The sequence below is a fragment of the Anoplopoma fimbria genome, chromosome 15 (genome assembly GCF_027596085.1).
Source record: "Anoplopoma fimbria isolate UVic2021 breed Golden Eagle Sablefish chromosome 15, Afim_UVic_2022, whole genome shotgun sequence".
Lineage (NCBI taxonomy): Eukaryota > Metazoa > Chordata > Actinopteri > Perciformes > Anoplopomatidae > Anoplopoma > Anoplopoma fimbria.
Window position 1 is genome coordinate 19583617 of NC_072463.1, and position 22916 is coordinate 19606532.

The following is a 22916-nucleotide window of genomic DNA, read 5'->3' on the forward strand; positions in this document are numbered from 1 at the left end:
AGTTAAAAATTATGAAAAGTTCACTCAGATGATCTTGCAGATTAATTTCCCCTCAAGGCCTGACACCCCTCGGCCAGGGGCAGGCAGCTGTGGTGGGTTTGAGTGTAAAAGAGATTAAGGAAATTTAATTAAGAGCAGGAAAAGTGCTATTCCTTGGGGAGAGAGCAGGTTAATGAAGCAGGAGGCAGCTCTCTGGCTTGAGATTTAATTTTGTCAAGCCTGGTTCAACCCCAGTCCTGCTCCAAACAGATTGTATTAAAAGATCCAGTGGGTGTGAGTCATGTTCTGTTTGAATGAGAATAAACAGTTTTTACATCAACCACTGCAGATGATGAATGGATTAAAGAATGGTGTTTATTATAGCAGGATGATGGATGAGACTAATCTGTATTCTTTGTCAAACAAGATGAGCAGCAGCTCACGACTCAAACCACAATCCAGATTCGGTCGTTTGATATACCAGTCAGAAAGCACAAAGGATAACTTTGGTATTTTTCAACCTATATTCCTGTGTTTTTATGTCTAAGTGACCACGGGTGACAACCAGTTTTGAATTCTGTCCAGTATTTAGCCGGAATAAACAAGCTGTAATGTAATCACTCGGGGCAATTCCTCATCGTCAATTTATGTCTACTAAAAGTGCTTGTTTTTCCCACTATAAAAGTCTCTATGGCAACACTTAGACACAAAAACATGGGAAAATAGGGTCCAGATAAGGGTTTCCAAAGCAACCCCTTCAAGTAAAATGTATAAAATATTAAGGACCATTAGTTTCTGTTTCTGTTTTGATGACTGATAGAGGTTTCAGAGAAGGCATATGGTTTAATGCCAAATCATTAGCCATTGTTTGTGCCTTTTTAATGGACGGTCTTCCTCTTGTGGTGAAGTGGCCTCCCTGACCGCACAGCACTCATGTCCACTGGCAGAAACCCAACGAGGGGTAAGGTGACCCTCAGCAGACAGAGCTGACCTCCCAATACAAGAGGGATAGGGCTCTAAAGCGGATGGACTCCATTAGTGGCACAATCACTTTCTCTTTAACACACACTTCCAGGGTGACCTTCAGCCCTGCACTGACCAAGCCAAGGTCAGGGGTCAGGGTTCAGGCTAGGTACACATTAGCATGCAGGTGGGAGCTCCGAAATGCATCAGTAGGAATAACGTTTTTGGGGAAGTGTGACCACTATTCTGGGTCGTGATAGGCCAAACGCACATCCTCAGGACATGACCTCAACCTCCACATTGAGGTATTGTGTGTGTAATCAGTGTGCGTTTTGTTCAGAGTATAATGGCTGACATCTTTTCCTGGAGAGCAAGTGACCTCAGGAAGGGTGATGATATTGATTAGGGGTGATTAGGAGGAGAGTGCATCCATGTAGATGTATTGTACATTTTAATTTGATGTCAATAGAATATGGTGATATTTTATGTGGTTTCAGAGTATATTCAATGCTGCTGCACAAATAATAGATATAGTAATGGGGAAATGTTTTGCTCCTCTCTTTCTGAAAGAGCATCCTCTAACTTGGTGACCTAAGGGTTTCATATTCCCTCTGCACGTCTCCAAAGAGCCCTAACAGTGTGGTAAGGGCCGTTATTGATTTACTTATCTTTATTGTTATAACTCCAAATGAGAAGTGTTCGACTGAGCTGTAAATCAAAATGCTCTAATGCAACATAATTTAACTTTCATTGCAAGTAGAAAAATAACTGCTTGTCTCTGACTTCATAACCACATTTAAAACAGCCTTTAAAGTGTACCAAGATGTGTGGGTGGAGAGATGATTGGCCTTGGTATTGCAATATAGGGACTGTTTAAAACTAATCAAATTAAAAGAATTTAACATCAAGTTAACAGTATTGTTAAACCAGAGACTTTTTTTAATAGCAAATCCGAGATGAGATTGGTGAATTATCTTACTGGTGACTCAGAAAAAGAAGCAACAACAAATAAATGAGAGAGAACAAATACAATGTAGGCTTTGGCAAAGAGTCAAACAGTACATCAAATGCACTGAGTCAGATAATTATGTTTTGCACAACATGCACCACATCATACCTTGTCATGTTGTCTGAAGCCAGAGTCCAACATGGGTGTTGTTGACTCATTGCTGTCTGTCTGGAACTCATTAGTTTTCGAAAACAAAACACTGTGTCTCAGACGGCACAAAGAACTCGGTGTGATTTGCTTTGGGCAGAAAACAGATTTTCAGTGCTGATTTAGCATCAGCAGGGGCCATAAACTGTTCTGTGATGTATCAGTTTTATCACTGTTTCCTGGAAAAGGAAAACCACTGGACATAGTGCTTTAGTTAAGCAATGACAGGATACTTTCTGAGACTTTCTGTCCATGTCTTTCATCAGTACGTGTTTGTACGTGGCAGCTCTTGTTGATCTGTATGTTCCCGGGCTCTCTCAAATATCAAACCTTTGACCTAGTTCCGGGATGATTTCTACAAAAGTAGAAGAGTGAGCCACAGAGCCACATATATGTGGGCTTAAAGAGTGGGCATGTTTGTCCATGGTTGGAACTATTTTTTTTTTTAAAGTCTGACATGTGGCATGTGCACATGTTATGCAACTTGATTAAAGTCCAGACAGATAAATAAATCCTATCTGCCCCCACCTCCCAGCTCAGCCCTTATACTCTCTGCCTGTCGTCCATGGTTCGTGGTTTCTTCTATAGCTAGCTGCTTCTACTCTTATTACACAGATTTCTGTCAACACCAGCACAACTAGATAGTACTCATGACAAGTGGTGCATGATTTATGCTTGATTTCTGGGATCACCATTACATCAAATGCAAATATTCCAGATGTTTGCATGCATATTTGTTGTATCTGATAACTTTGGGATTTTAAAGTAAAGTTTTATGTGTTTGAGGAATGCTTGGTTGCACAACAGGAGTTTTTAAAAAACGGACCCACCACTGTGCCTGGCTGACTTTAAGATGTTAAGGCAAAGAAAAATGTTTGTATAGCCTGCTTGTTGTGACATTAACTCAAAAACTGTATCGGACAAAATATGTGGAAACTATTTATTCTGGTGTGAATGTCCCCCCCCCCGATGAGCTTCTGGCTTTTTTAATTTTCTATCAACATGGACTCTGTTGTTGTTTACAAAACATCCAGAAAAAAGCATGTAAACAATGCAGTGTAAAATATATATAAAAGCTGGTAGGTCTGTGCAGTTAACAGGAACAGTCAGCATTTCTTCTGAGAGCCTACAGCTGTACATTCCTCAGCCATGTAATGAGGGAGCATGAGGCAAGGCATTCGACTGCAAACCATAACATATAGGAGACTTGTTCAAGTGGTGGGCGGAGCATGAGCCACGCAAAAAAGAAACACCATTCGCTTCATGCAGATTTCAGTGTTTTTATTAGAATGTTTGAATATACACAGTACAAATTTTCTGTCTTCAACCATTGAAAAACTTCAAGTAAGAAGTTCAAAAGGTCATAACTCTGTAAGGTTTTGTTACGACCTAAAAAATTAGGCCACAGAACTTGTCACCACTGCTTTATTCTCCTTGAAAGCAAGTCAAAAATAACTAATTTCCCTTTCACCCAGTATAAGAACATTAACAATTGTACGATAAAGTATGATGGAGTGCCTTATGGAGTTGTTTATGTAACTCCCAGCAGAAGGCACGTTTGGTCAGGGGGTCTGATCCCTCCGCAGTCGTGAAAAGTGTTCAGAACAGCCGCCTCAATAGAGAAGAGATGCTCATCCTCTACCTCGGGACAATAGAGCCTCATGAATTCTGCCAGGCGGACCAGGTATTCGATATTGTGGCCCGTGTTCCCTCTACAGGTGGCAATCTGGGCAGCAATCTCCTTGTCTGAGGCCGGGCCGAGGTAGATGGGGTTGTCAGAAGTAGCGATGTAGACGAGGGCCAAGAGAGCACTCTGACCCTTCTCCTTAGGGATGAAATCCACCATCTCTGTTATGTAACCCCCAAGTACAACCTCTCTCATATTCAGGTACTGAAGGGACTCTTCAATCTGGTAGTCAGTCACCTCGTATGCCACTCCCCATGTGCAAGACTGTAGGGAAAACAAGGGGAGGAGGAATGTTAATGGTTGAACAAATACCGTATGTAATGGTTATACATGTCAAGTAAAACATATACAAGTTAATTCATTAGTTCATTCACAGCTGGGAGGTACCTTTTAAACTTGGTATAAATGTTTAATGACACAACTTTATAGAAAAAAATCACAGGAGTAGTGATAGTAGGATGCATGTTGTATCACACTGTTGTGAATGGTATAAGGAAAAGCTCTCTTGAGGAAAGGTTAAGGTTATGGGTTTACACATCTTTCCACAGCAGCACTGGATGTAGCTAACAGTTATACATAACAGTTTAACACTTACCTCCTGATCCTCCACCAGTGTGGCCACTCTACCTGGCTGTGGAGAGCAAGGAGAGGGGCAATGAAAAAACAATACAAGATAAACAGAAAACTGAAAAAATAAACAACTAAAATGATCAGAAAATATTTGAATCAGTTGGAGGGCAAAACAATATAATTGTAAATCAATGTTAGAGACCAGTCTTTTGGCAAGAAATCTCACCTTTTCCTTGTCCCCTCGATAAAAAGTATCTCCATGCCAGAAGCGCCTTTTGTATCCTCTGATGAAGCCCACTTTGCTCCTCTTGTATGCAAAATCAGGTTTCCACACCAAGGAGCCATATCCAAATATCCACAGGTTGCTCTTTTCTTTCATAATGTCCTGAGGTTTCATTGTAGTCTCTTGGGCTGCGTTGGAAAAACGAGACAAGTGCTTCTATGTGGCTACTGCTGTCAACAAGTAGCTGCTCTTCTCTGTTTCCTTTCTCTTTTCTATCGTCCTATACATTCCAACACATCTGAGAGTCGCTATTATAAAGTGCTGAATGCAGATATTCCCAAATCTTAGTGCAGTTTTAGAGAAAGCGTCGAGTCTATTATATTGTCATCGTCAGAAACACCGTTTGGACACACTGTGCGTTTCTTTTGCTGATGTACAAACACGTGTATTTGTTGTTCAGAGCACGTCAGAGAGAGATGGTTTCGACCAATTAAATCGCCGGAGAGGCGGGCTTAGCTAACGGATAAACCAATCAGGATGCTTTTACTTGGAGCCCTTCATAGCAGCGCTTACTAGTACATTTGGTAAAGCCCATATTTTCTTCAACCCCTATTGGCTGCTGCCCTTACTGTAAATGTAGAAAAAAAAGTTTCCAGTTTGAACAGAGGAATTAAAATCCGGTCACTAAATGTACTGAATTCTTTCTTTTTTCTTTCATATGTGACATGACACTGATTTTTTTTTTTTTTTTTTTTTTTTTTTTTTTAATTTTTCACATCATGGTCAAAGCCATATAAGCTTGATTTGTCACACTTATTTTATTCATTAAAAACATTGTTAAGCTTCAAGCAGTTAGTGATAGTCCAGATGGTAATCACATTACCTATAAATAGCTGAGATTGTTATGTACGTGCTCTCTTAAGCTCATTATGTGTCCGTGTTCTGCTCAGGTCTAGCACACTACTGTGCCAGCACAGGCTGAACTGAGATCACTTGTCCTCTGCCTGTCATTTGCTCTGCTTGGTATTTGATAAGTAAGGTTCTGAAAGAAACTAGTTCTTGGAACTTCACACAAAGCTCACTGCCCCCAAGTGGTAGTGACAGACATCGCTCCACTCTTGAGACTTAAAACCAATGCTTTAATATTATCTGCAGGAGTTCAGGTGAATAAAATGTAAGATGTTCAAAGTGGCAGTGTCATTAACTGGGTTGTTATGGTTGTCTGCCTCATTGGGGCTTGGCAGCGACTGGGTTGAGGGGCCTCTGATGGCTGTGCTCAGTAGTGAAAGGGCATATGCAGATTTCCTCATTGACCTATGTGCAGGCATATGTCGAGTTTTTTTTAAGGGTCCTCACATCTCTCTCCATCCCCTCCCCCTTTCAGCTCGCAGCCATAAGAGATAGTTTATCACCATAGATCATATCTAGTCTGCTTTGTTTCACGGCGATGTTCAAAAATACAAAAGCAGTTACTTACGGTAGAAAGACAAAAAGGACTCTTTATTTTCATTTACAGATGTTTTTTTGTAAATATATATATTTTTTAGTTTTTTAGCCTATTTCCTCCTGCTAGCACAATGATTTAACAGCACACTGATACAGACGTCGTGGACAATCATTAGAAATGCTAAGAGGCCAAATATGACTATGTTTATAGACAATGAAGCCACCTCGACGGCGGCTGACACAAATAAAGTTTCTAGATGATTTCAACATTTAAATTAGGATCTCTATTCAACCACAAGTACACTCGACCATCGAGGACTCACAAACCAACAGTGTACCAGATATGTGTTCATTGTTTCTTTTTATAACAAAAAAATAATACAAATAAAACACCAACGACACTTTAAAAATAAATTCACCTTTTTTCTGGGCATCAACTTAAAAACAGATGTACAATCCATACTTCTAATCTCAACATATAAATATACAGTATATACAAAATAATCTTATAAAACACAGAAGGAGAATGATCAGTGCTTCATATGCTTAAATTACTAATGAAATACTAATCTTACAAAATTACGTCAACGGTTCAGTAATTTCCTTTGAAGGCGTCCTTGGTACGATAGTCACTTCATGTATTTCTTTGCATAAGGTCAAACAAGGCCAAATCATGAGTTTCCCTGCATGGCACTATAGCATATTGCATCTTTTGATCTCATATATTCATATTGCTGTGCAAAGTACTCAAGATAAGGCGGGGCACAAGGTTTTATACACATATATAAGGCTTTGTGATCTAGGCTGCATACATTCTTCATACAAAAATTTATTTACAAATTGATAACCCTATATCCTTCAAAAATGAACCGTTTTCAGTAGTTTTTTGTCCCTTTCTGATTAAGCTCAATGCTGATTTGTTTGCATAGCACATTGCAGGCCACAAAAAAATTGGAAAAGGCTTGCTCCTTCCACAGGCTTGTTGGCAGCAAGTTGATTTGTTGATTGCTGATTACTGCAATAAGGTGGAGAGAAGAACGTCTAGATAGTCCTCTAATCAACACACAGGCATAAACATCTTGGCATGTTGCCCTTCTGATGAACTTGGACGAGGCAAACAAGGGTTTGTGTCAAAAACATTGAAGGCGCATCCACAAGTAAGATTTGCTGATTGATTGTAGTCTTTACAGTCTTTACATTCTCACCGAGATTAGTAGCTTCAGTTCTTTTGATTTCGAGGAGCACACCGGCTCCTTCCAGTTATCAAGTTTTCAAGAGCAGCAACTTGCATTTAAATAAATCCCAGTATCTCCACGCTTGTAAACAGTCCACAAGAAATCCAACGTTAACAGTAAATATTAATTTCCATTTATTATACCTGAAAAAGAAGAAGATTGAAAAAGCTTAATGACTCAAATGTGGTCTTGTTAATAGTAAAGGTCATGCTCTAACGAAAAGAAAAAAAAAATGTATTCACTATGAAATAAACTTACCTCGGTAGCAATGATGCATTCGTTTTTCTCCTCTGCTAGTACAAAGACAGACTGGTACATTGAATCTCTGGAGGAACATATTGTTGATATTCTACACTCTGGCCTTTCTCTGTGGAGTGAAGAGATGCCATGTTAGTTAGATTATCGTCAGTGAATTTATTTTCTAATCATCATATTCAAATCTTACTGGTAAAAAAAAAACCTCCACACAGCCACACAAACATAAATAATAGAATAATTGAACTCCTTACCTATACATTCGACTCAAATGCTTTTTTTCTTCTATTGTCTTTTCACAGTTTTCATCTTTGTCCAAAAGGGACAGTTCATCCTTGTACCCCATGGAGGTTTTATAGTCCAGGTGGTAGTGGTTGATATATTTGTGATTAGTCTTTTCCCTGGGACTGTCCACCTCCAAATCCACCTTTTTATTGGTGTTCTTGAGCTCTAGAGTAGAGATGAGGTTCTCTCTCTGAAAGTCAACCTTGGAGAGGTTGTTCATGGTCTCTGAGTCCTGCTCCTTGTTTCTCTGCTTCTTGACGTGACGTATTAATACCACTACCATGCAGAGAAGCACCAGAACAGCCACCAGGCCTACGCCAAAGCAGATGGCTGCCAAGCTTAACTGGTCCCCCGACTCCCAGCCTATGTGGGGGCTGGAAGTGTTTGATAAAGGCACGTCGCTGGACTGGCACTGGGTGCCGCTGTAATGGGCAGGGCAGATGCAGGTAGGCTGGCCTTTGGCTTCAGTGGTGCAGGTCCCACCATTCAGGCAGGGCTGGGAGGCACAGCGGTCGGTTGACTTGTCGCAGTGGCGGCCCGTGTACCCTGGGGGGCAGGTGCAGGTGTAGTCGTTGATGCGGTCTATGCAGGTGGAGCCGTTTGCACAGGGGTTCCTGGCACACTCGTTGATGTTGATCTCACAGCGCAGACCTGCGAAGCCTGAGCGACAGCTGCACAGTCGGAGGTTACCGTTTATCACACAATGTCCACCTATTCAACACAAAACAATATTATAGAAGCCTCCCTCATATTCAGATTATTTCTTAAACAAATAAACTGAAAGAGAAGAATGGTTTTCATGTAGAGAGAATGATTTATTACCATTGGTGCATTGCAGTGAGGTACATTTGTCCACTTTCCTCTCACAGTTAAGTCCAGTGTAGCCTGCTGGACACTCGCATATATAAGTGTTTCCATTATTCCTCTCTCTGCATTTGCCACCGTGAAAGCAGGGTGTATCTGCGCAAGTCAGCATCCTGTGTTCACAGTGTGTCCCTTCAAACCCCTGTGGACACGCACACCTATAGCCGTTCTTAGAGTCCTGCAGAGGAAAAAGATATAAAGTTTATCAAAAAGCTCCCTGTCAGATGTTTTCTTTATCACATCCTGTTCACGACTGCCCCGACGAACCCCATTATCCTTAGTTTGAATTCTATTTACAGTACACACTCTGTGAACTGGGTCATCTACTGACTTGACAATCGATAGCATCCTCCTGGACTAGCAGATAGAGTGAGGCAAAAACAAAAACAGGAAAGCCTGTGTTGTGGGAAAGGAGGGAGAGAGACTTCCGGACTCACCAGGCAGTGGCCTCCATTGCGACAGGGCTGGCTGTCACACTCCCTGACCTCCAAGTCACAGTTAACCCCGTTGAAGCCAGGCATGCAGGTGCAGGTGTAACTGCCCTGGCCTGTGTTCATGCACGTGGCCCCGTTGGCACAGGGTTTGTGATGGGTGCAGTAGTTCAGATCTGCAAAAAACCAAACAAATGGATGAAAACGTTTGTAATGGTACCAACAACAAAAAAAAAAAGGCACCACATTTGAAGCAGCACTCTTTTATTTACTGAGTACAAAGAAGTAGTCACACACCTTGGTCACAAAAGATGCCTCCCCAGCCCTCCTTGCAGTTGCACCGCCAAGGCTCTTTACAGGTACCATGTTTACAGGATGGATGGAGTTTACACACATCACAAAAGAGTCCCTGCCAGCCCTCTCGGCATCTGTGCACACATAAAACAGGACAACATGAAGGTTGGCTCACACACAAATGAACACTCATGTTCTGCCCTGGTAGGCCTACTCATTGCCTCTTTAGCACACTCATGGCGAATACCTAATGAAAAAAAGACTTTATTTGCACACTGTAATCTATTGATCCTCTATGTCATTATCATAGAGATAATCCTAGAGATTATTTAAAACTGAAAAGACAAATAAATGCATTTTAAAATAAAATACAATGTTACCCTTTTGTTACATAATTAGGCACGGATAGATTATTCAACGGTTTATTATTTCTGCATTCATTGTAAATGTTTATTATTGTCTTTTATTGTCGTAAAAGTTTATTATTGTCTTTTATGAATATCCATAAGTGAATACTCACTTGCACTCTCCAGGTAATGTGCAGTTTCCATTCCTTTCGTTGCACCCCTCGAGACAGATTGCTGAAATAAAACAAGCACATTTAGGTTTATAATTTAGCAATTACAACAAGCTCCTAATAAAGACTTTTAAATGGTTTTGGTTTTTTTTGTCGCACACTAAAACTTGTTCCCTGAACGTGTCACTGATAAACACGCCTGCTCTGTGCTGTATGTGTGGTTTTATGGTGTTAAACGGCTGGTTGGTGCGGAGCAGATGCTTGTTCTCTAAGAAGCAGGACAGCTGTCCCATTGTTACCGGCGGGCAGTTCGAGCCCCGCGTGCAGCTGCTGCCCCGCGCCGCTCTTTAACAATAGAGCCCGCAATTTAGCGGCGCGTGGCGGCCGATAATGCCGCGATTAACCCCGGCGCGCGCGCTGCTGGGCGACCACCGCCCCTGGATTAAACCGCACGCGCCGGAGAGAGAGAGAGCGTGCTCTGTGTCGTCACATGTCACCCTAACAGCTCCTCTCTAACAAACAAAACACACCTGTGATGACGTAACAGGTCATTAAGACTGTGACGGCTCTACACGTCATTCAGGCCTATTGAAATGTACAATAGGCACATATGACTTTGCATGGTTGTTCAGTAGACCTGCGTCTTAATTGTACTCCCTTATGGAGCAATGACGCCTAAAATCTGCGACCTGTGACCTTTTCTCACAAACAAAGGAAAGGAAGTGTCCATATGGTGTCTTTACTCTTGCTTACGTTCTTGGCAGTATGCTCCCTTCCATCCCGGCAGACAGGCTATTTGCCCGTCAGGCTTGCAGGTGTAGTGGCCAAAATGGTCGTCTCTCGGAGCGCATATTTTGGAACAAGTGTCCCCGTAGTAATGTTCATTGCAGATGAACCGGTATGAGTACCTTAGCTCCGTCTGATTCCTCCTCGGCACTTCCTGGGACCACTCATGCCCTATTCCCAACTGTCTTTGGATGTCAAAAGAACTAATCAAGAATTCAGGGTTGGTGGTATCTGTGAGGGAACAGAACATCAGATTAATAATGATTCATTTAAAGCAGAAACAGTTGTTATTCCTTTAGTGATTTATGTAACATAAACACAATCTGCACACAGACATGTCCTCTTCCTCTACCATTATGAGGGACCTAACAAAAAAGGTGTAAAATCCAGGAAAAAGGCTGTCATGGGATTTTTTTTTTTGGCAAGGCTTCATATTCTCCCTCAAGCCTGTACACTTTCCCATGCATGCCAAAAATAAAACAAGGGAAGTGCAATTGTGTTGGAGAGATTTGATTGTGAAGAATTGTCGTGTGACTCTTAGGGTATCCTAGCACACACGCATCCGTGACGTGGAATATGCCAGATGCCTTTGCCAGAACGTTTAGTGAGGGTTATTGATGCAATGTGGAATAGTTTAGTCAGTTAAGCTACACAAGGAATGTCTCCCTCTGGTGGTGGAAGCAGTGCACGTTTCCTCACCTCCAGGTCGGTCCGCTGCAGGAGAATACCAGGCTTCAATAACTAACGAGAAAGCACCCTGTGGAAATAATGAGGAAATAAACGTTACCAAAAAAGACAAATTTACAAATATACAAAAAAATAATGGGTATTGTATTTCACTTTGTTTCTATGAAATACTGATGTAAGGGTTCAAACATTATAAAATGGTATTTTTTCACTTTAATTTTCCACAAAGATTCAAAACTGAAAATATTTATTATTATTATTATTTATATATATATATATATATGTTGTAGTTTTTGTTAATGGCAGTTTTTTTTTCCCTTTTATTTAATTAATTACTTATTAATTAAATTATAATTTTGAATTTAGTTTGTGCAAATGTGATTGGTTTCAGCACATTAGAGTGTTGATAGCCATTAGGACAAACGGCAGGTGCTCTTACCGGCCAGGTGAAGTTCAGCGGCAGACGCAGCCTCGCGTTCTGCTGGATGCTGAAGGAGTCTGTGCCCAGAACAGGTGTGGTGACTTTGCCAAATAAACAGTCTCCAGGAGACACCACCGTCTGGAAGTTCTTCAAACAAACCCTGAAATAAGTCCTGCAGCCAGTCGTGCTGCAACTAAGTCCATTTGCCAGCAAACCTTTAGTATTCTGAAAGTGATGGAGATCTATCTCGAACACACCTGATCCCAGAACCTAAAAGGATATAAAAAGTGAGCACAACAGAATAATGCAACGCTTGTTTCTAAAAAATAATCATTTCCCAATATGAAAAGATAAAGGAAAACAGGCTACCTGAGTAAATGAAGTTACAACAATTGCGAGGACAAGGGTGAACCAAACGGCCATTCTTTAGAATTTGATGTGCGTATCCTTAAAAAATCAGTTTGTCCTCCAACAAAACGCTCCTATTCCAAGTGGTGATGGCGAAAACGCAGTGAAGACAAATAAAGTAAGCAGAATAAATATAATCCTTCTTGCACAGCCTGTAGGAAGAGATCCAGCTCCACAATCCGTATCCAGAAGAAGAAGTTTAAAAAAAAAAACGAGTTATCCAGTGCTAGAGGTTAGACACATATCAGTAACGTCAATATCCACAAGTGAGTCTGTCTGCGGTCTTTATGTTGCCCATCCATCGTGCCGGTCAGACGTGCTTTGAGTTTGCTGTGCTGATGCGAGACTTGTGTTGCCGACAGTGATGCGAGCATGTGTCGGAGCATCAGCGCATAGTGACTCCCAGTGAGGGCTGTTTGACGTCCCTCCCAGCTTATATACCGCAGTGTGGTGCCATTACTGCCTCCGTCAGTCAATAAACACCGCCCCCTGTCCTCTCCACTCTTCTTTTTTGCTTAGAAGATCTCCATCGTTCATTGTCATTTTGGAGATGCTCTTTCGCCTCAACTGGTTCAGAAAGAAAAAAAAAAAAGTAAATACAGTATATTGCAAAAAAAAACATAATGTAAAATAAATATAAGGTAACTTAAAACCTAGAATAGGGCAACAAGGTCAACAAATTCACATTTGGCTACCAATAGCATGGGCTCAATAGAAGACTAAACTGTAGGAAAAACAAAAATAAATTCTTGAGGTATCACAGATTATTTGTGCGTATTTACGCGCACGGACGCAATGGACTCTTATTGCAAACACATTGTCTCACTCATAAATCAGATGAGGAACCCGCGTTTAAAAAAACAATCTGGCGCATAAATGAGCTAAGATGGTCCGTCCAATACCTAGTGTATATATTTTAAACTAATATGAATGTTTCTTTCGGACATATTTACAGATCTGCCACACATGCCCCAAACAGACTTCATTATTATGTTTTTTTAAATAATTGGATAGTTTTAGTAATTTAGAAAGCTTCTTTGAGGACACACATACACACACACAAACTGTGTTGCATATAGAAGGAAAGGAAGAGAGAACATCTATTTTACTTTGCTTATTATGCTTAATAAAAAAGACCATAACAAGTGCAAGCACCCAGCTGTTCAGGCACTTTGTTTAGCATCAAAACTAATAATGCCCTCAATTCAAAGCACATTTGTATAAATTGAAGCTGAGATTGTATCCTACATGTAGGGTAACACTGTTTATTGATCTAACGAACACGAGAGCCATTTGAAAAAAAACTTCTTCTCCTTTCATCTGTATGTATAATTGTTCCAAGAGGGAAATGAAAATGAACTCAAAACAGTATATAGAGGCTGCTAAGCAAATAAATCCAAATGCCATATACATTTTTATCACATGAAACTCATGCTGGGCACAGGCATTGTTACCTTTATCACCCCTGCAACAGCTCAACTTGTCTGGGAGGATTTACAGTGAGGGAACAGGATTCAGGACCTGTTCCCTGGCCATGAAGGTGTCTGGCTGAACAGCGCTCCTGCCGAGATGACTTCATCTCAAACCCCCCACCTTTGACTTATAGGTTTGAAGTTCCACTTTAGGGGCAGAGACAATGGACTATTGAGTGTGGAGCAGTGTGAGTAAGAGGCCCGGACATCTCAAAGCTCTGCTGTATTGAAGCATTTGGCGTTCCCACCATTGATTGAATCACACACAGATCCTGTGGACGACCAGTGCAGCCCTGTTCAGTGGTTTAATCCTGTACTGCTGTTCTGTGTTAAGCAAAAGATGGACTTCAATGCACTTATATATGAGAGATCTCACTAGTTTATATGACTGCACTGGACTCTGGAGCCCCATCAATCTCTTTTGTAGAGACAAGTGTATAGTGCAAGGGTGCTCCTGTCCTCCCTTCATACACATCAAAACATCCATTTGTTTTAATATTTGATGGACCATGGTTAAGGTATCCTAACTGTAGCTCAGGTTACAATTCCTTGTAAAGCTTTGGACTGTGCTGAACAAGCAGTGATGCTCGGATTGGATCTTCTTGGTGCAGCATGAAGGAAAACACTGGCTTGAAGCACCTTTCCGGGAATGTACACATCAGGCTTTATCAACATTTAAATATACATTTTCAGATTTGATCTATCTTTTTATTTTAATTGTATTTGCTCTTGGCCAATTCAAACAATAACATAAAAAGCTCTTTTCTGCCGTGTTGCTCTATACAGCCTTGGAAACAGACATCGGCCCACCAGAGTTTATCTCAGCTTTGTATAGGACATCATTTTTCTTTCTGACAGTGTTTTATAAAGCTGATCGTTAGATAGCTTTACAGCTGGCATCCAAACCCCAAAAATAACATTTTGATTGGGAAATGAAGAGGTATGAAAGTGCATTTGGACTTGTTCAGCAAGTTGCTATTAAGAAGAAGGTTCCTGATGCAGTTGTTTGATTCTTTGGCAGACTAATGTTTGTTCCAAGGAAAGCTCCCCTTTTCAGCAGTGTTTATAAATTATAGATATAAACAAGATGTTTGAACTCTCATTAATAAAAATATTACTAATTTAATCCATTCAGGGTTATGCTTGGCTCTTTTCAATCTGGGACTGGGCTTTTTCCAAATGTAAGCGATTAATTAAAACATCAGTTTACTGTTGATACTTATTTATATCATATTTACTGTTAATTTGTACTGGACAGAGTGTGACAAAAACAGTAAACCTGATGACACGAGTGAAAAGTCAACTGACATTCTCTCATAGGTGAAAACATTGTTTTATGTTATTAAATGTCACAACTGTGCTGCTCCTTAGATGCAGTCAAACTGGGCAGAACTTGTTCTTATTTTTATCTGCCCTCCTCATGGCCTGATTTGGATGGTGTCTGGCCACTGATCCTATAGCATCAACAATCTGGGCGAGTGCAATGGGAAATTAGCTACAGTGCTAACAGATGGCCCCTTTTAGTCCAGAAATCTGCCCTGTTTAATGCAGAGCAGTTTAACACTTCTTTACAGGGCATTTGATCTCTACGCCCCAATCTGTCCAGCCAATCAATGGGGCTTTTGATGTGCACTGCCAATGGATCTGAGGCATCTGAGCATGTCGCCCTGGGAGGAGAAATCACCTGCTGCCGCAATTAGAAAGGCAAGGGGTGGTGTTCTTCCCTCACAGCACCGTGCTGCCCTGTGTTAACTTAATACTGCCTTCAGATACACAAACGCTGTTTCTCCATAGCTTTTTTTTGGGGGGGGGATTATTTGTTACAGACAAATTGTTGAAATGTGTGTGTGGAAGTTCAGGGTGTAAAGAGAATTTCTAGAAAACTTGACATGCTTTAGCCAATGATTAAATATAGAATTTAATGTTGCTGTCAAGGAGAAAACATTTTGACAATATGAGGCATATTTATCAAATTTGTCACTGTTGGACCTCAAAGTGATTTCTCACATTGCCGTCTGTTTGCACTCAGTTTAAACCTTCAAACCTTCAGCTGACATCAGACACCCTGACATTAAGGTAGCCTTCTAAGAAGAGTCCTGGTCTATTGTGGAACTTTCCAGCCACCCTCTTGCTATTCTGTTGACAAAACACAGCCATGTCGGCACTCTTCTACCCTTACAATGCAACCAACAACACACTTTGGTCACTGACACCAGGTCACGATGCACGTAGGCGTCACTTCACCTGAGTAAAGAGACTGAGGAGAGTGGGCGGTAGGATCAGGTTATCATTTATGCCTGCGACATATTTTATAGCTCAACACAAGTTTTCAGGCCCGGGTGATCTGAGGCCATGTGTGTAACAGCTGTCTGTGTGCCAGTGTGCCAACAGACAGCAGCACATACCTCGCTCAAACCAGGCAGAGGCTGCGAATACCCCAACCACCCCTTCAATACTTGATATTGATCCTAACAGACCAGCTCCACCTTTGACACATGGACATCAGCAGGGGCCGTAGGCATGCCCACATCTGTCATTCTAGCAGAATGATGTCATGTCCTGCTGTCATGTCCTTCTACATTTTATAAGATTCACTTACATTTTACACTGTTTTTCTGTTATTCTCCCCCTGTTGCTGCAGTTTGTGTTGCACTTAGAAAATAAAAACGTGAAGGACACTCCCAGGCATGAAAGCCAAACATGTTTTTGTGCCCGAGCAAGCTCTTGAGTGATTACCAGGCTATTTGTGTGTGTGGAAGAAGCTACTGTAGCCTTGAGGAAATCCTCCCTCGCCAGAGTCAAAGCATCTTTGCTTCACACAAGACAAAACCTCACAGCAGGAAAAGGAAAGAGATAAATGGCGGAGATGGAAGAGCGTGCTGGTGTGAAGAGGGCTGTTAAAACCCACACCGGTTAGCCTATCAGGAAGACCAGCCTGAGACTATGAACCCCTCAAGCCACAATAACCCGCAATTCACACACTAATCTACCCGTTAGCGTTTGGTGTGAACAGGTGCAATCCCTTTATGTGCAGCAAAGTGGGATCTCTGTGCCCTCAAGTGGTTTTGCCAGCACAGATGCACCACAGGAGAGTTTGAAATAGCTCCTTTTAATTGTCTTTTATATGAAGTTTCCTGGCTTTGTGAATCAGGGGATATTTTCATCAAAGTAATAGCCAATACTAATCTTCAAAGTTGCAAAGATTTTGGCCTAAGTGTTACCACAGGGGAAATTCAACATAATCACTGAACAACATCAACATGATAAGAGTAATTTCACCTTAGCCATGCTGTTAGATGCTGTGATTTGGTGTGATAAGAGCCTGTGATTCTGGTTTAATTATCCAGAGACTTATTAATCTCTTATCTGCTTTTCCCCCCCTCCACTTCCTAACCATGGGCCCATGACCTGTACAGCACACTACACTATATTATTGTTTATTTATGGAGACGGATCTAGAGGTATTTTCGGAGGTTCTGTTGTTATTTCCTTTGACGATTTGAAATTCCTATTTGTCCCTTTTCCATTTGGTCTATGCCCGAGCAGCTTCCTTGCTTCTTGGGAAGCAGATATTCTTGGGACTTTGCTCTGCTGCCGTTGTGTGTGGGACTGTTATGTTTTAGAGTAATGCATGAGGATGTGTGTATATTAAGGTGAGAGGGCTCTCACGTAACCAATTTTCCTTGCCCTACCAAGAGTCATCTGCGTGAAATGTGACCTTTTGTTTGTATTCCATTTAGCCAGCTGAACTGCAGATGACATCGTAACTGCTCACTGTGTACATACACACAAACTCATCTCCACTCTACAGGACAAACAGCAGATGCAAATCCTTATTGTGTAGATGGATTGTTACCCAAGTCAACCTGAGGCCTGGTCATGATATTAACAGCAGTGTAGCGCACATATGGAAGATGTTTACGATTCCACGGTTAGTTTGTGTTCCTGCAGCCAATGAGCGAGTGAATGGGATTCATGCCATGTTTAACATCACTTAGAACTCTCTCCATGCTTAGCCACCCTCGTACTGAGACAACAGGGACTGCTGACTGGATGGGGTTTGATTAATTCTCTCAGTGGGTGCCCGGTGGTGAGGAGTCTGCTGCAGCCTGTTTGTCTAGTAAAGGCTCATTGAGGTTGGATTTTAGATGAGACTGTGTTGAAGGGCTGCGTGTTTGTAGTGATGAATATGTTCTCACAGAGTCTAACCAGCGAACTGAAACGCTGATGCATTCGGCCTGAAGTTGGCCCTGTTGCCCAGGAGGAGCTCCCTTGCTGCCAGGCCTAATAGCCGTGGAGTGTTGTTCCAACTTGACCCTGCAAGTCCCAAGTTGCCCCAGTTGTTACCCCGCTGACTTGGCTCTCATGGTCAATTTTCATGTCTCTGTCCAATGTTTGACATCTCTCAAGAACTCTGTGCTCTCAAGATCACACTAACAGGATGGATGTCATACTTTTAATATTCACTCCTTTCAAAAAAATGCATCCCACTGCGCAATGCTCACATTTCTTCCTTATGAGGAAAAAAGTGTGGAAAATGAATGTGTAAGAGGAGTGATCCCTCATGGCGTGGTGACACAGCGATGCTCGTTATGCCGCTCCTCGATGCACACATATGGATTTTTGATGTTTTCTTTGGAGCACTTCTAATGGATTTAGATGAATTGTTAACCGCCCCATGCATATTAATCTTTCTGTTCAGAGTTTATGTTCTCATACACTACGTGATGATTTATTAGCCGGGGTGATGAATGACACTGATAGTACAAGTGCAGACCCAGCACATTTTAACGGGGGCTATGTTGTTTGTTTTGCAGCCCTACGCTGTTGAAACAGAGCAAAAAATCAGCTAAGTGCAATACTGTGATATCAACCAGATTACATAGAGTTATGTAGTTTGTAGTAGTTGTGTGTGTTTTCAAGTCTATGGAAGCACCCAATACCGTCATGTCAAAGTTATGTTTTGCCATAAAGGAAATGACAATGTATCTCAGCAGTGCTACTCCGGAGATGATAAGAATATTTAAATCAATAATGCAATTAAAGGTTGTCTACCTATCAACCAAACTGCAACCGCTAGTCTCGACAAAGTTCGCAGCCAGCAGGAATAGTATCCACAGGCTAACAGGCTAACAAGCACTCAGTCTATTGAGTACTAGTGTACTAGAGTACTATGGAGTAGTGCTGTGGTACATTCAGCTGACATGTCACACAATACTAAGCACTGAGCCTCTGTGTGGTCAGACCCTGCCTTGACGCTACATGGTCAGGTCTGCTAATGTGTCATGTAATTTAAGGAGGAGACAGTAGGAAAATGTTCGTGAGACTACGGTAGTGATCATAAACGTATTTTGTAGGGTTACATTGAAAAGCTAAAGCTAGAATGTAATTTGAGATTCTGTGATGGACCATAAGTGGTTAATGATTTCTTTGCCTTCTTCGTTGAACTTTACTTTCCCTGGTTGTGGTAGTGACAAGTGACTGGTCACTTTCTGTCACTCGCTCCCCTAACAGCCGTTACCCTCCACCCTCCACCTCCCGCCCTCTCACCCTCGCCCCATCCTCAGCCTTACCCTGAGCCTGGGAGCGGAATTCTGGGAACATTTTTCCATGTGAAATGCCGAGGTCCAGTCGAGGGGTGTGACGCCAGTGCATTGTTCCAGCAGCAAAAAAAGGAACCGCTTGTGATGAGGCCAATTCCTGTTGGTCCCAAAAAAACAGGCACTTTCTCACACCGACTTCCTTCCTCATTGGACAGCACAAAACAATCCCAGACCAACCAGCAAAGCTGAAAAGAAAAGAAAGAGAAGGAAAGAGAGCAGTAGGAGAGGTGAGCTTGTATTTGAAGAGATATTCTCAGTAGGTCAGGATTTGTATCTGGAGCTGGAAACACAGATTGTCTCTGCAGTTTGCAGTTTTCACCTGACTGCCCCTTTTAAAAGGTGAAAGGCCTTTATCTGCAGACACAGACCCCTGCAAAACACGTTTACCCATATGCACTGTATGTTATCCTAGTGACAGCAAGCTGCTCTTATCTTTACTGCCTGAATGATTGTCATCACTATAGTGAATCTCAAAGCACTCTGCTTTTTACTGTCCCTGAGTGTTTGCCTTTAGCTCTGGTGTGAAGACGACAGGCAGTGATTGTGGGTTGGTCCTAAACCTTGCCGTCATGTTATGAATTATACTCAACTGATTGAGAGAGCAGGACTCAGGAAGCACCTGCCTGTGCGGAGGGCCGAGCATTTATCTGACCCTGCTCACATCAGGTGGTTTCCTTGTTTACGTTATCTCCCCGCGGCTCCCTGTCGCCCGGCCACTATTGGCTACCCTGGGCCACTCCCTTTTCCACCACATTCATTGATCTTAAGAGGGCTTGCCACTTCCCTGTTTCTCCTTTCCCACCAGAATGATTGTGTAGAGTAGAAACGTTACCTGGAGCTCACTGACAAACAGAGGGATCGGTTTAAAAAGCTAAAAGCTCAAAGCTCTGCTTGACCTCTCACTTCTGTCCTCACAACACAAACATGGCAGCCTTGAAGACTGTCTTCCTTTTCCTCCTCATGCCTATACTTAGGCTCAGAGAAAACAAGTAAACTCATCAATTAGCCTGACTGATAACCTTGATCCCGCTGTCCTCCGTGTCACCTGTATTGCTCAACCCTAACCCAGCTGGCAAGATTTACACACTGATCCGCCTGGGGGGGTAATGGTTTTTAAATGTTTTCATGCACCGGTTGCTGGAGGTTGATTATTCCAGGAATCCTGTTGAGACAGTGCTTTTCCTCTCCACACAGCGGCATTTTAATAGTAAAGTTGTTGAGTTGTATTGCTGCTGAACGTTTCCTTTTTTTCCCCCGTTGATATAATTACAGTTAAATTGCTGCTTGGCATTTGTGGAAACGACTGCAGGTGGGCCAGGCACAGGTGCTGTCTGTAATTATAGTGCACGAGAGATCCAAAAATGATTATCTAAGCTAAATACATGTAATCAACCTCTGCAGATGCGCATCTAAACTGTTTTTATTAAATGTTTATTCTCACCAGGAGGCACGGCTGAGCATTGTGTGTGTGAGACAGAGACAGACATGCACCCGAACGGCAGTGGCTCTCTGCTTGGTTGTTAGGGGCGTAACTTAGCTGTCCCATCATGTTGGTGGAGATCTATCTGTCCTGGCATGGCTTTAGCTGGTCAGACGTCACAGACTCTGATGGTCAGCCAAGTGACTCGTTAAAGCAAGGACAATATCCAGAAATTAATTTCTCAATCAGCTAGGTTATGATTCAGTAAAGCGGTATCTAGACTGTACATCCTTTTCACTGTTTAGGGTTAAGGACGTGTGCATTATTATGGTCAGTCTAAAGCGAGACCCTCTCGATGGACATTTTCTTCCACACTCAGTCCACCCTCCAACTCTCTGCATGGCCTTTCAGTGGCCCTGCTTTCCTTACTATCTTGTTATCTCAGCAAGTGTTTCCTGCGAGCACCTCGCTCTTCTCTGGGACATGTGGTAGAGCTTGCGGCGTGTTACGTCCACGGGGTATTGTTCTCCTGCAGTTTGACCATCGTAAATTAGCTGGAAACGATTTGTCAGACATGAGAAGGGGGGGAGCCAGGAAAGGGAAAGAAACAACAACAAAATCAGGGCCCTGATGTGGCCCCAGCACTGAACCGTACACTGAACAGATATGTTAATGGTCTCTGTAATTGCTGCAATTCAGGCTATTAAAAAATTGTTTTTATCTACAACGTTTAACTATCGGCCAACTGGAAGAATTTTTCTAATTTGAAGCTTTACTCAGAATGCTTGACGCCATGCCAATGCCATGGCATTTCCATATTTATCACTTTATGTGACAAGATGATCTACAGTGAGAGGTTGTGATATATGGATATGGCCTACCACAAAGGAAATGGTACATTTAAGAAATGTAAACTTTTGACAACCACTTCCATGTTGATTGAATAAAATGTGTGTTTATTTGAAGTTGCTGGAGGAACCTCCCCTGTTTATTCCGCAGCCTGAGTCCTACTGAGCATCAACATGACCCTCTTTAATGAGGGAATTCCTGAACATCAGAGGATGTCTCACGCACATCCTGGCCCTTAATCAGCCCTTTTGCTCTCACCTATATCATCAAGGTCCTGCTGCAGTGACCTATTCCAGGGAGAGTCGACACATCCTTCTACTCCCTAGGAGCACATGGCCTGTCCATACAGGGAGCCAAAGGCTGGCATAGAGTCTAATCCTTTTACGAAAATGACCACAGTAACGTCAAACCACCCCCAGTTTAAGTGCAGCAGGGAATTTTTTAACTGCAAACTATGCATTTCTGGCGTCACTGTGATGTCACATTCTACCCTGTACCATCCCCTCTGGGAGTCCTACTTTCACAACCAATTTTCCCATGGATAGGAATGACCGCCGGGGATGCCGAGATTGACAGTGAGCAGAGAGGGACCCAGGATTAAAGGTCTCTGAAGAGTCACGCTTGTCAGAGGATTACAAAATAAAAACATGCTGGAAAGTAGGACCGCAACATCAGCATGCCCTTAGCTGTGAGATGGGAACCACCCCCCACCCGAAACTATATGCCTGTAGTCATTCCCCCTGGACAGCCAGGGCAGGTCACACATGAGGTCCTGTTCGCAGCTGGGTCGCTCCCCGCTACCTCATGCCAGGCTGAACTATGCTGGGAACCAGCTAACTTAAGCACACAACCTTGAGTTCAGCCCCTGATACACACAGAACCTCACACGCCTTTTGATATAAGGCCAAAAAAGTAACAGTTTTACAAAATTACTTTGATAGCCAAACGTTGCAAGGCAAGGGAAAAGGGGACCATGGCAGTCATGAGGACCGTGAAAAATGACTATGATTCCGTACAAAACAACTTCCCCCGCTGTAAAATAACAGTATTCCTGCAAGTGTAGAGGAAATAAGCAGGAAGTGCCTCCCTTATAAGAGAGTGGATTGTTCTCTAGCTTTGATTGTTTATGCAAAGCCAAGCATGTTTGCTTGAATTATGTCACAATGTATCAGTGCTTCCATTTTTGTACAGGAACAAATACTGCATGCCTCATTTGGAATGAGTGTGCATTTGTTTAGCTATGCATCTCTTGATTTCCTTATGCCCAAAAATGAACCCTTCAGGGCTTGAAAATCACTACAAATCAAAGCTCATCAACAGATAAATACTGTATTCTGGATCCAGTACTTCTTGGCTCTTTTCTAA

The 22916-nt window shown here is 42.2% G+C and overlaps 2 protein-coding genes across 2 annotated transcripts; both read right to left on the minus strand.

Moving 5' to 3' along the window:
- Positions 1-3364: 3364 nt before the first annotated feature.
- Positions 3365-5022, minus strand: LOC129103752 (glutathione-specific gamma-glutamylcyclotransferase 1-like). Its single transcript, XM_054614342.1, has 3 exons — positions 4582-5022; positions 4381-4416; positions 3365-4049 (listed from the first exon to the last, which is right to left on the minus strand). The coding sequence occupies exons 1-3, from the start codon at positions 4750-4752 to the stop codon at positions 3630-3632; spliced, it is 627 nt and encodes a 208-aa protein (XP_054470317.1). The 5' UTR covers positions 4753-5022; the 3' UTR covers positions 3365-3629.
- Positions 5023-6051: 1029 nt separating this feature from the next.
- Positions 6052-12693, minus strand: LOC129103293 (delta-like protein 4). Its single transcript, XM_054613686.1, has 11 exons — positions 12169-12693; positions 11818-12069; positions 11391-11448; positions 10659-10922; positions 9909-9969; positions 9392-9522; positions 9101-9270; positions 8622-8841; positions 7769-8510; positions 7518-7626; positions 6052-7402 (listed from the first exon to the last, which is right to left on the minus strand). Exons 1-11 carry the CDS (start codon positions 12220-12222, stop codon positions 7397-7399), a joined length of 2067 nt encoding a protein of 688 aa, XP_054469661.1. The 5' UTR covers positions 12223-12693; the 3' UTR covers positions 6052-7396.
- Positions 12694-22916: the final 10223 nt, after the last annotated feature.

Excerpts from the sequence above, each read along its gene's own strand:
- LOC129103752 (XM_054614342.1), bottom strand. The coding sequence starts at position 4,752 with ATGAAACCTCAGGACATTATGAAAGAAAAGAGCAACCTGTGGATATTT. Across the intron at positions 4,417-4,581 it reads ATCGAGGGGACAAGGAAAAG|CCAGGTAGAGTGGCCACACT; the intron begins GTGAGATTTCTT and ends TGCTCTCCACAG. Across the intron at positions 4,050-4,380 it reads CACTGGTGGAGGATCAGGAG|TCTTGCACATGGGGAGTGGC; the intron begins GTAAGTGTTAAA and ends TTTTCCCTACAG.
- LOC129103293 (XM_054613686.1), bottom strand. The coding sequence starts at position 12,222 with ATGGCCGTTTGGTTCACCCTTGTCCTCGCAATTGTTGTAACTTCATTT. Across the intron at positions 10,923-11,390 it reads TGCAGCGGACCGACCTGGAG|ATACCACCAACCCTGAATTC; the intron begins GTGAGGAAACGT and ends GTTCCCTCACAG. Across the intron at positions 8,511-8,621 it reads CTCACTGCAATGCACCAATG|GTGGACATTGTGTGATAAAC; the intron begins GTAATAAATCAT and ends TGTGTTGAATAG.